The sequence below is a fragment of the Ptychodera flava genome, chromosome 9 (genome assembly GCF_041260155.1).
Source record: "Ptychodera flava strain L36383 chromosome 9, AS_Pfla_20210202, whole genome shotgun sequence".
Classification (NCBI taxonomy): Eukaryota; Metazoa; Hemichordata; class Enteropneusta; family Ptychoderidae; genus Ptychodera; species Ptychodera flava.
The window spans coordinates 32,949,968-32,962,618 of NC_091936.1; the positions used below are offsets into that span (position 1 = coordinate 32,949,968).

The 12,651-nt window shown below is 39.4% G+C and overlaps 1 protein-coding gene across 1 annotated transcript in view; it reads right to left on the reverse strand.

The window, feature by feature from the left end:
* Nucleotides 1–12,651, reverse strand: part of LOC139140735 (MAM and LDL-receptor class A domain-containing protein 1-like) — a 65,793-nt gene that overhangs the window by 5,542 nt on the left and 47,600 nt on the right. The window contains exons 48-64 of the mRNA XM_070710121.1: nt 12,394–12,485; nt 11,606–11,770; nt 10,390–10,480; nt 9,585–9,740; nt 9,326–9,427; nt 8,704–8,825; nt 7,898–8,032; nt 6,907–7,114; nt 6,352–6,501; nt 5,762–5,862; nt 5,355–5,519; nt 4,865–4,982; nt 4,138–4,254; nt 3,464–3,604; nt 2,844–3,100; nt 1,719–1,932; nt 924–1,064 (exon numbers count right to left, since the gene is read on the reverse strand). Of these exons, the coding sequence (XP_070566222.1) occupies nt 924–1,064; nt 1,719–1,932; nt 2,844–3,100; nt 3,464–3,604; nt 4,138–4,254; nt 4,865–4,982; nt 5,355–5,519; nt 5,762–5,862; nt 6,352–6,501; nt 6,907–7,114; nt 7,898–8,032; nt 8,704–8,825; nt 9,326–9,427; nt 9,585–9,740; nt 10,390–10,480; nt 11,606–11,770; nt 12,394–12,485 (2,475 nt within the window). The remainder of the gene's footprint in view (nt 1–923; nt 1,065–1,718; nt 1,933–2,843; nt 3,101–3,463; nt 3,605–4,137; nt 4,255–4,864; nt 4,983–5,354; nt 5,520–5,761; nt 5,863–6,351; nt 6,502–6,906; nt 7,115–7,897; nt 8,033–8,703; nt 8,826–9,325; nt 9,428–9,584; nt 9,741–10,389; nt 10,481–11,605; nt 11,771–12,393; nt 12,486–12,651) is intronic.

Below are 12,651 nucleotides of genomic sequence, written 5' to 3' on the forward strand. Positions count from 1 at the left end.
CGGTGTCATCCTGGGTTTCTGATCATGCGATTGCTGTCAACACAGCGAAACTGAAAGCCATAGTCGATGGTTCTTGCCAAAAATGAGATACCGTACCAAGACTGAGGCCCTCATTCGCATATAATAAACGATGCAATTGCTGAGTCCCTTTTTCGTGTCACAATAAACAATGCAACTGTCCATAATGTTTCTCCTCACAACCTCTTGGACGTTGTTATTGAGTCTACTTTAAGTTGGGATGTTCATGAAAAAGCTTTCTGTCGGAATAGGTATCCTTCACGAACTACGTCCGTTTGGCACGAGAACTATTTTGGAATTATGCAGCACAACGCTCCGTCGTTTAATTGACTATTGTCCCCGTATCACAATGTGCTCGACCATACCAAAAATTATGTAAATTGCTATTTCCTATTCCTGTTCCCGAGATAGCAGGTCAAAGGAAAGAACAATATATTTCTGGTAACAAACGGCACTTCGGGTAATGAACGTGTATTATATTATAGCTTTGCCAACGCCAGTGAATTTTGTGACGTCATATCCTCACATTATTACTGATAATGCATCCAATTAAGATTTTTCTACATCTTCAAAGTCTTTGGCATTGCCGAAACTACAAATAGCAATAATGTAGCCCCTCCCAGCCAATGATGGACTCAAGCAAACTTTGCACTCCATGATGTACTCAGCTTCGCCTAGTACATTGTGTCGTGCAAACTTTGCTTTCGTCCATTATGGACCGGGAGGGCTACATTATTGCTGAAATAAACAGTTCAAACAAAAGACAAGCAATGTGTTCTCCAGCTGTCATCACAGTAATGCCATCTATGTCGCGACGATAATGATAGCTCGCCCCACCCCACCCCCTCCCTAAAAATAGGACCAGTTGCTGCAAAGTCAAAAAGACCCGGCAAAATTTCCCTTACCGCCATTTCTGAACGATGTGTGGTCATAAAAGGGTGGACCGTCACCATCAGAGTGGGAGTCGCGACTCCAATCCAGCACATCGTTTGTAGACTGCTGCCATCCGCACATATCCGTCTCGAAATCACACACTGTAAACTGGTCTAGTTGTGAAAAGTAATAAGTGTACATGTTTTATCAGTTTTTCGTGCAAAGATTCTGATGGTTTATCATCAAATTCTAATGAGGAATGAAGCCATAAGTCAAATAAATTTATTATTTCTTACAAGTTAACAAAGACAGGGTTTATATAACAATGTGATGAACAGAACTCACTCTTGAGAATCGAGCAAAACTTCTGTTACCACTTTTATTGACGTAGCATATATAATAATACTGTCAAAAATTGCATGTTTGGTTTTGCAATCCACAATTTTTCAAAGTTTTCGGAAGCGAAAAGGTCTTGAAGTATGAATAAGCTTACTGGGGATTCCTCAAGATAGAACAGGCGTACAGTTCATGAAACCCAACCACACTTACAGCGCTACTGCAATATTGTGTCCTTAACTTTTGCACAATATAACTGAACATGCCAGCCATATTTCCACGTCCCTTAAAGGCGTCCTTTTTTAAACCTTGCTCCTTGCTAAGATGTGCCATAGGGCGGTATTTTGTATAATGGTAGAATCAAGGAGGTGAATTTTGGAAGGCGCTTGTAAATCTTCTTCAAGTTATGGTATTTTTTTCAAAACAAACACCAAATATAAGTCCATGCAGAACGGTAACTGTCGTAATATAACGTCAAGCTAGGCACTCACCGCAAGAAGAGACTGATTCGTCGGTTCCATCGATACAACAATCATTCTCGGCATCACATATCTCTGCGTCTGAATAACAATGCCCACTATCACAGAAATTAGAAGGGCAGGATTCTGGCATGGTTTCATAGGCACAGTCTGTATGGAATCTGATATCGTCCACTGCTATATGACCGCTATTGGTGGTGGACACCATGTCAGCTTCGAATATTATCTGCAAAATGGGCGATATTACTGGAGTATGAAAATGTCAATTTGGATAGTATATGTATATGAAAGTGTAAACAAAGCATTAATAGGGATGAACATCTAATATTCATGATTACTAGGTGTTTCCACAGCCCATAGTTCGCCATCGTTCGCTCTCGCGGGTCGTTAGTTCGACTACAGTCTCCCACTAACAACCAGCAGTCCGGACAAGAGACCTTGGCAAGCGAAGATGATGGTTGGCTACACAGCTTCTAATCTGGTACCCAAGCCAAAAAGTGTAGCTAAACCAGGCCTCGCTGGCTACGCAGCCAGATCTGTGAACCAGTCCACCAAGCTCAAAATCAGGACAGGAGAGGGCAATTACTTCGTAACCAACGCTGTGCTGTGAGAGTATATCTACGTATACACGTGTAGATGAATCGATGTTTTGCCGCTCTACTGTGTAATAGTTACTAATAGATAGACTTAATTTTCACAGGTGTACCATCTCTTCCTTCGATACGTTGAAAACAAAACCGACAATAAACATGAAATAAGTTGACACGAGACGAAAATAACTATTTGATCGTTATAACAAGCTAGTATCACATAACCATAATCAAAATCAGGTGATTTGCCCTTCTCGTTAACCGATGGTGAGGCAACTACCAGCTAACGAGAATAGCAAAAGAACAAGGTGGAAATGTTGCTTTCTCACGTTCCTAGAACGTTGGAAGTATGAGAACACCCGTGTGAGATCGATTCGACGTCTCATTCTGATTTTAATAAAATTGGACATAATTGATGTTTTACCTATTGGGCTTGTCTTTGAAAAATATGTATGTCCTGTACGAGTTTGTAAAGGTCTCTTCATCTACGTAATAAATTAAATGTGTGTTAGACCTAACAAGCTTGTAAATATATAGGTTAAAATACCTGAAAATCTTTGGCACATGGAGGAATCACCACGTCCACAATCGTCCACGTCGAGATAGCCATATTTCCACCTTCCCAGAGTTTAGTTTTGGTGGTACTGTCTTTTATGTATACGTTCAGCTTTCCGATTGGCGGTGAACCCAGGTGTACGTTGTAGAAAAACGTGAGACGACAAACCTTACTGGCCTGCTTGAAGACAGGACTATGTATCTGTGCTGTGCCTTTGATAGAACTACTCAGAATGTACAAGTACTGTCCTGAAAGGATAGTAATATTTAAAACGTAACCGTAATATAATTGTATTTGGAAGGTCATAGTTAGCGACTAGTCACCTGTAATTTAAATATGCCCATATATGGTCAAAGGGGCGTTCCTTGGTATTCAAAATGCCCGTGTGAGGGCGCTGTTTTTAAAAAGCGGCCACTCGCTTAACATCTGTGATTGATTAGAGTTCCTCTTTCCATGATAACTGTGGCAAAATTGGAACAGGTGACAGTATACCTTAGACAATAATAGAAAAAGGTAGAAGGGTACAAAGGACATTTATTGTAACGCCTTCTCCTTGTTCTAACATTGAAGTAACCATTAATTTAGTTTTATCGATATCCCGTTTGTTTTACCTGCGAGTTGCGACGTGCTGTGGTCGATATCGGGCAGTGTTGTCAGATGTGGCTTTTGGCCTTCCTTCTTGGTCCAATCAAAATCGTCGTTTTGGATTTGTGTCCATCCACACCACCCGTTTTCGAGAGTACAAACCATTGCTGGACATGAAAAAAAATTCCATAATGGCATGTATGCATCAATATCCCGAGACAAATGTTGGACAATGGTATGAACGCTTTGCGGTGCAGAAAGGGAAAAATTTAAAACTTTCTTTTGCATGGAAATAGAGTTGAAACATAATGATCAGTGAAAATGTGTTTGTAAGGATGAAAAAAACTAATTAATTGTGAGACATCACTTTAATTATTCCTATCTGTCTCCTCAAATGATGTTTGTCTAGTTCTTCTGTCAGTCCGTTTGTGTGCCAAATGAACTCGAGTCATTAGCTTCAAGTCTATATATCGTTTGATCAATCGGCAAATTCGCTACAAGTCTCTGGTGGAGAATGTTGCAATCCTTTTCAAGGAAATGTAAATGAAACAGCCAAGATCAATTTTAAGTTAAACTTCACAAAATCTAGCATTTAACATTTCTAGTAAGTTTGTCAACTGATATGCTGTAGAGTTCGACTGCATGAGCAAGGTTTACAATTACGCCAACATTTCATGATACTTGAATTTTATATTCTTACGACAAATAAATTCGTCTGATCCATCCATGCAGTCTGGTCGGAAGTCACAGAAGAATTGTGAAGCGATACAATTTCCGTCTGCACAAGCCCTTTCAGGGAAGACACAAGGTACTTCAGCTGAAATAAAATGATCAGAATATAAGTTACACTTCAGTGATAGCAAAAACTAGTTCATTTGAGCATCACGGTTTATGAAGCCATTTGATGCAATGTCTTGTTGTATTTTTGGAAATTATTAGATCCCAGTTCAAAATATTTAAAAAGACTGTTAAATACGAAATTGACCACAGTCCAATATAAGATAGCATGTGCATCGAAAGTGAAAGACTTAAACTTTTGCTCAAACTTTTCTGAATATAACTTTCAACCATTATCTAACCAAATCAACAATATAATTCGGGGGTCACCATGCAAAGTTTGGAACTAGTGAAAAAAATCACCCAACCTTTTGCAATATTTGAAATTCAAAATGACCGCCATTCCTGAGTTAACGCTATGGGTGGGGGGGGGGGGAAATTAAATTTTGGATTTTCGAAAAACTAAGCCGGTAAACGTTTTCCTTTCTCCAAGAGCTTTAAAATGAGCCCCCACAAATGGTGGATCAGAAAAGAATTGTAGAAATTTGAGAGTCCGACTATCTGTCCCCGAGGCGCATCCTACATTAAATCACTTTGGACATACAGCTATTGACAGTGTACCTTTGTACCTTAGTGTACTTTGTACTTACATGTTGGTCCTGGTGGCAGTACACTGACTTGGTCTATTTTGCATCCAGGTGTGAATGAAACGTCGTCAATCGCGACATCTCCTCGGTCACCTGGGCCTCGTTCCCCTACTATTACTACCTAGATGTAGAAAACATTCGGGAGATTTTTGAAAGTCCTAGTAGTTAGAATGCGCATCGTTTATTATCAGTCAATGAGAATAAATTGTGACGTCACAGTTACATCTGCAACAAGTCAGTTGCCTCCCACACTCGTTTAAATACTTTTGTGGTTGAAATTGGCAAGTGTGTGCTTTTCATGACATCCTTTACATGTTGTAGAATACTCAAGTTGTTTTTTCTTGAAGATAACTGCCTGTAAAAAGGATTAATTTCGCCCAGTGTTATCCTTATAATGGACTTTTTTAAACGGTGACTTTGTATTGGCCTCATTTGACAATGTCATAAAGAGAGACAGCCAAAAAACAGTGGTGCAATGTAAAGACATACGTACCTGAAACATCTCGTTGCTTGTCAGTGTAACCTCAAGTCTGATCCAGTCTTTACCCTTGTTTCCACTTGTAGACCATACACTCTCCAACGGTCCACTCTCGCTAGTTCGAATTGCTATATGCAACTTTCCCATGTTATTACCATACATGTTGTAAAATAACCTGATCTGTTGGAAACAATAGATGACGTACTTTTCAGTTCACTTCTAACTTGTCAGTGTCATTAATATTTCATATGCGCACAAAGGCAATTACCACTTTTATTAGAAATGTGCCTCAAAAATGAAGGTGGCGAGTTCAATCATTATTAAACTGAGAGATTATTGGTTAACTAGAGAGCGTAAGAGAACGTCCCAGGGCAGAGAACAGCAAACAGGGGTCTGTGTGGCTAATGCCTTGGAAACCGTACTTTACAACTTTCATCGGTTGTGGCTTGAAACACTTGACTGCTCAGCCTCGATGTATCTCCCTCTCTGTTTTGATCCGAGGAATCAATGTAGAAATATTGACCTGTTGAAACAAAAACACCGTGAAGAAACCTATCAGCTTGTTCAAATATTGCCAGGCGTATGATGTATTGCACTGATACTTGAACGCTGGATGTGAAAAGTTAGTCTAGGTGCAGCAAATACACACCTAATCAGCAACAAATACAATCTTTATCAGTTTGAAGTGAAATCGAATGGACAAGAACCACCTTAAAGGTATACTGTCACCTGTTCAAATTATGTCACAGTTACCATGGAAAGAGAAAATCTAACCAATCACAGATTTTAAGCGGGTGGCCGCTTTTTAAAAACAGCGCCCTCATGTGGGCATTTTGAATACCAAGGAACGCCCCTTTGACCATATATGGGCATATTTAGATTACAGGTGACTGTATACCTTTAAAGCGAGCGTGTCGTATTTCATCTTTCGAGTCTTCATACTACTTCTGAACGTCTCAGAGTCGCAGTAGAATATCAAAGATGGCCGTCACACTAAAAGTAAAAGACTTACCCGTGTCGTCTCCAATAGTGTGGTCATAATCGGGGCCAGTAAGTGGCGACACTGTACTACCTCTACCGGGCTGCCAATCGTAATGGTCGTTAGAGTCCTGAACCCAGTTACAGAGTCCACTCTCCATATCACAACGTTCTACGTAACTCCCTGCAGCGTGACAAAGGATTACAATACAGAAATTCAATGTGAAGTGCAGAATTTCAATCCTTTTCGTTTTTACTTATTCTACATCACTGCGGACCAACGGCAAGAAGCAGCATTTTTGGTCATCGAATGTTAATACCTGATATCCAGTTTACATCACATTTCTAATTAAAGTTCTTGTTTGCCTTTATCAGACACAAAATTTATCTTTGGTCCTTGTTCAATTTTCAACAGCCCGTCACAAAGCAAGTATTCTGAAACTTGGAACACGAAAGATTTGCAAATATGCCAAAAAAAAATAGAACCTTGTAGGTGGATTTTGAAGGTACTGACAAAACTGTTATCCGACCTTGGTATCACAACATGCATCAATTGTAATAATTATAATACCTCATTTGCATAACTTACCACAGGAAGCGGGCGATTCATCAGAGCCGTCTGGGCAGTCGGCGCTGAAATCACAGCGAAGGTTACTATTTATGCAGGCACCATTGTCACATTTGTATTCTTCAGGAAGACAAGTTGGTTGAATCGGCTTCGTGGAGCAATCGCTGAACGAGATATCGTCTATGTGCAGTCCAATGTGTTGTTCAGACACAGTGGCCACGAATTGAAGCTATTACGAACACAAGGGATCATCAAATATCAGCTGGTTTGGCCCAAGTTTGGAAATTAATGAATCGGAAAAACTAACTATTTCAGAACCAGCAAAAGATAAGGAGTGGTCAAGTAGAACGTTCACGTTCACAATTTCTTCTTTCCATAGATTTAGCACAGTATATCTTCATTGCATAATATGAAGTTGCACAGGTATCGGCTAGCGTTTTTGCTGGTATCATAGCGGCTTGGGTCAAAATATTATATGTTTACATATTAAATAAAGAAAATGGACGAATTCTGAGATGAATTCCAGGAGACTTTATCTCTTGAAGATCACCAAACATGGAGGAATATAACAGCTAGAAATTTGGCAACCTAACGACCAATAGCGGATGTATATTTTTAGAGAACGTAAAGACTGATTTTAACTGGTCGAATACACAGACTAAACTGTATTGTCTAATAAACAGACAATATAATACACAAACTATTCTGACTGGTCTAATACAAGACTATTTTGGCTGTTATACACACGGACTTCTCTGACTGCAGTTATCACGGCAAAATTTCACCTTCTTAAAGGTATACAGTCACCTGTAATCTAAATATGCCCATATATGGTCAAAGGGGCGTTCCTTGGTATCCAAGGGAGGGCACTGTTTTTAAAAAGCGGCCACCCGCTTAAATTCTGTGATCGGTTAAATTTTCTCTTTCCATGGTAATTGTGGCAAAATTTGAACAGGTGACCTTTAAACACAGCTCCAACATATTCTGATACTGAAGAATACAGTCTACCTACCAGAAATCCTCCATTTCCTCCGATACCAATATTAACTAGTTCCCAGATGTCTGTTTCCGTAGATGATGATGTCCATAGTAAGTCCAACTTAGGAGGTGACAAAGTTATCAAATACACTGAGAGACGGGAGTCAGTCTATGTAAAAATATGATGAAGTTGGAAATGTTGTGTAACGATAAGGTTGGATTTTGGTTACAAACAACGATAACACAGTGATCACTCTTACTTCCTTGACTTGACAGATAACTCATTGTTGATAATGAAAACTTTGAACTGCACAGTTTCGCAGAACATCGATAAATTTTGGACGTTTGTCTAAAACGTTATGAACAAAGATAATGGCTTCAGTAACCTTGCCTAATTTAAATAAATATATACTATGTAATTGCATCGCTTTGACGTCTTGGTGGAGTCTACACTTTGAACATTTTGGGTGCCAGCGAACCAAAGAAGTGTTCTCAATATCAAGGAGGACGTCACGCAACCCTTGCCTTCTGGATTGTAAAACCGTCACTTAAATAAAGAAATAAGGCTCTATAGCTTGATTGGCCATTTGGAGGTCTTTTTGATGAGCGAATCTTGAGTTACAGACAAAATTACACATCCATGAAGTAATCTTACATATGTACACACTATTAAAGTAAATTGTATATATATATATATATATATATATATATATATATATATATATATATATATATATATATATATATATATATATATATATATATGTATATATGTGTGTGTGTGTGTGTGTGTGTGTGTGTGTGTGTATCTTTTGTATGGATGTAAATATTTTCTCATACTTTTCGTTGGTAGGTCCAGAAACTTAAGGAACAATTTTCCGAAGATTCCGGTAAGACGTTACTATACAGGTAGGCAGCGGTATCAAATTTGCCATCCCAAATGTCAACAGACATATAATGACCTGAAACGATAAGTATACACATTAAAAAATGAATATTCAAATACAGAAAGTAACTCTGTATCAAATTCATTCTACGCCGATTTACCTAACAGTAAATGTTCATACAAAAAATATAATTTGCATTTATCAAATTCTACCTTTGCACGGAACATTCATGGTATAACAACTGATAGAATTCGCAATTGTTACAGTGGTACTTGGTACAAAACAACGCTAATTTCTCTACTGATTTACCGAACATTTCCAAAGTATCTGAAACAGGAACTAATTTGTTCAGTTTCCGATTGGAACGGTTTATGTAGTCGTTCGTTAAGCATCCCTAACTGTGTAAGGCAACACGTACTTTGAAATTCATGAACTATGGCTCTATACCTTTTGAGCAACTCAATAATCACTATTCGTCATTTAAACAAGCATGTCAATATTTACATTTTCGCAATACATTGACTTACACTTGGAGAGTTCCTCCATCTGATCACGTGAGACACTTTAAGCCCTACCTTCCCCGGATGTGTGATCGCTTCCCTGTTTGAGTAACCACTGGTATTTTCCCGAGCTGTCATCGGTATATCCACACTGGTCGGTCTCAAAGTCACAAGGCCCTTGGAAATGTAAAAGGGGTATACTTTAATATATTGGTAATGGTTCACTCTTGAGAGGTATGGTTAAATTTAAAGACAAATCAGGATATATAAACAATGCACGACTTAAATTAAGGAAATGACAAGGTATGAATAAAACATCCATATCGACACCTACCGCAGTATGCTTCATCCGAGCCGTCGGTACAGTCAACATTCCAGTCACAGTAGTAGCTGCTGTCGATACAATCTCCGTTAGCGCATGCCCAGTAACCTTGTCCACAGGGATTGTACGGAGTGGTTGGAACTGACGTTGTGCCCTCGGGAAGCTGACCTTGTTATCAAAACAAACAAATTAATGCCGTTGAGTAACAAAACAAAATTATTGAATTTGGAAGAGCTAACAATTCATGGAACATCTCATGATTTAAGGTAGAATGTCGGTGACAGATTTTCAGACGCTCAAATTTTGGCAATACCTTTTTTGGTCTAGCGCTTATGGGGCTTATTTTAAAGCTCTTGGAGTCGGAGAAATTTTCATCTTCTCAGTTTTTTTGAAGATCGAACATTTTATCTTTCTCCACAGAGTTAGCATTTGCACGGCAGCCATTTTGAATTTCAAATCAGTAAATCTTTTTGATTTGTTTCTCTAATTCCAAAATTTGCACAGTGACCCCAATTTTTATTACTTATTTCGAAAATGAATGAATGAAAGTTGCCTTGAGGTAAGTATGAGCAAAAGTTTAAGACTTTGAGTTTCGAGGCGCGTACAACCTTAAAGGTATACTGACACCTGTTCCAATTTTGCCACAGTTACCATGGAAAGAGAGAATCTAACCAATCTTAGATTTTAAGCGGGTGGCCGCTTTTTAAAAACAGCACCCTCACATGGGCATTTTGAATACGAAGGAACGCCCCTTTGACCATATGTGGGCATACTTAGAATACAGGTGACTGTATGCCTTTAGGAAGCTAAACCTTACCAGTGTAAAGCTTGCAATCTGATGAGAATGAAATGTCATCTACGGCGATCTGACTGTCGGATCTTGTTCCTCTTACCGCCTCTATGATTACCTGTGCATAATAAAAAGAACAGACCATATCCAATCTAACTGTTATATATCATACATGCTAGGAGAATGGCAATACAGGCATTGCCATGTGATCTGTCGTCGCGCGCGCGACATCGATGTCACGCCACTCGCTCACTTCCTGTTCGGGGTAGGCCTACAGACCGTGCACAGTGCCGTCGCCTTGCGAACTGCAGAATGTTTTGCTAGAGCTTGGCCAAAAATATACGAGAACTTTAACAGGAAAACCATGGAAAACATTACAAGACTCAACATGTTATTTCCGTATTTGGCAACCAGAATTACCCGTCTTCCTCGAAGCTCCTTAATTTTTTTTACGTCAGCAACATCGCTTCGCAGGCGAGGAGCGGCAGCCATTTTGTTTGTTTACATTGTTTACCAACAAAATGCTAATGTAGTTCGGGAACGCTTCAAAACCGATGACGTTTATCGTGCATATCTCGACGTTCACCGTGAAATATCACGGCTGATATTTTACGGTGAACGTCACGAGGATGAAGCAATATGGGCATGGGTATATGATAATCATAGATGTCGCAGAGCTGCTTGCTCTATTCTCTAAGCTGTTCATATTCGATCGAGTTTGAATCGAACGCTGGTGCGGCGCGAGTATTTTGACCCGATTTTGGCGGGCCTCATAACGTTTACGCAGGGATGAGAAACAGGAAAACACACTCATTTTACACACTCCTGCTTATGTTTTACGTCCACCGTCATTTTTAAAGTCAAAATAAATCTTCTTCAAAATTGTGAAAATATGTGTCGACATCTTAATATTTGAACTGTTCGCTTTAAAAGTGTACCATAAACCCTCCATTGAAGTGGAATGGCCCAATAGCGGAATGATATCAAGAAGTGATACGGTTGTCATCACTTCTTCTCCACATCTTCTCCACGTAACTATTAATATTACTGACATGTCGTAAGGCCAGTGGCGTTTATATAGACGCCACTTACATCACTTCTGATTTCTGATGTTGAACATGAAAGAGTAGCGCACAAGCTTAGGCAATGATCATAGGGCCAATTAAAAACATAATGGTTACACCATCAGTGTATCTCAAGACGAGTATTAATGAAGAGAAATATCGTTGTCTGGACAACTCACCTGAAAGTTATCGCTCGGTGCCAAATCAATGACTGCCCGTTGGTAAAATTCTCCGATGTGACCGACGAAGCTCCATTCTAAGCTCAGAGGCCCTCCCATTGATGTTCGTGTATAAACGTTGAGAGTCTGAATATCGTAGCCATGCATGTAGTACCAAAAGCGCATCTTCAATTAAAAAGTCAGTATGTATTTAAGTATATGGTATAAATATAAGGCTGACCAAGCGGTAGTCTATCTATACCGCTTAAGAACTGGTAACCATTTGTGTTTTTACTCGTAAAACACACTATTCTAAGACATAAAGTACAAACTAGGAGGAATAATGAAAGACAAAAGTCGTTGGCCCTCCCCGACTAAAATTCTCAAAATTACTCTCTCCCAGCCAAATGAGTTGTCTTCTCCTATTTAAAACCTCCTCAAACTACCGAATCTTACTTCCAGCCGATTGAATTTTTTCCAAGTAAGCTGCTGAGTAAAAGAATAAAAATTCTCCACCAGTTGACAAGAAGCAAATGTCTTTAACCCCCTCGGGCCTGTTAGTCACCCCAAAACAGACTGTTTTCCGTAAACAGTCTTTTTTTGGGTGACTCACAGTCCCTCGGGGTACAGACGTATGCTGTTGCCCTCATGGCCAGTCGATATGTGTTTAATGTTATACGTCGAGGCAAAACAAAATCGAATTCAAGCGAAACCTCAGCCAGTTTATCTTTACTTCAATTATGCCATAGTGCCATCAAATAATATTTAATGAAGACAGACAGACATACAAACAAACAAAGCATACTTACCATACAACTATCTCCTTTCTGAAATATAAGGCTACCGAGCCTCGAGCGGTATTGTGGCTGTTCCATTCTCAGATTAGCATACATAAAATAACCTGTTGGCAATGAAAGTGAACGTTCAGTGTAATGAGGCTAATAGGCGACTGTGATTATGTAGTACTTTTGGCTCACGTGTTCACACACGTGAGCTAATGTTGTAGCGATGTCTGTTTGTCTGTCCTTGTGAGTGCGTGTGTCTCCGTCTGTCTGTCTGTTTACGCT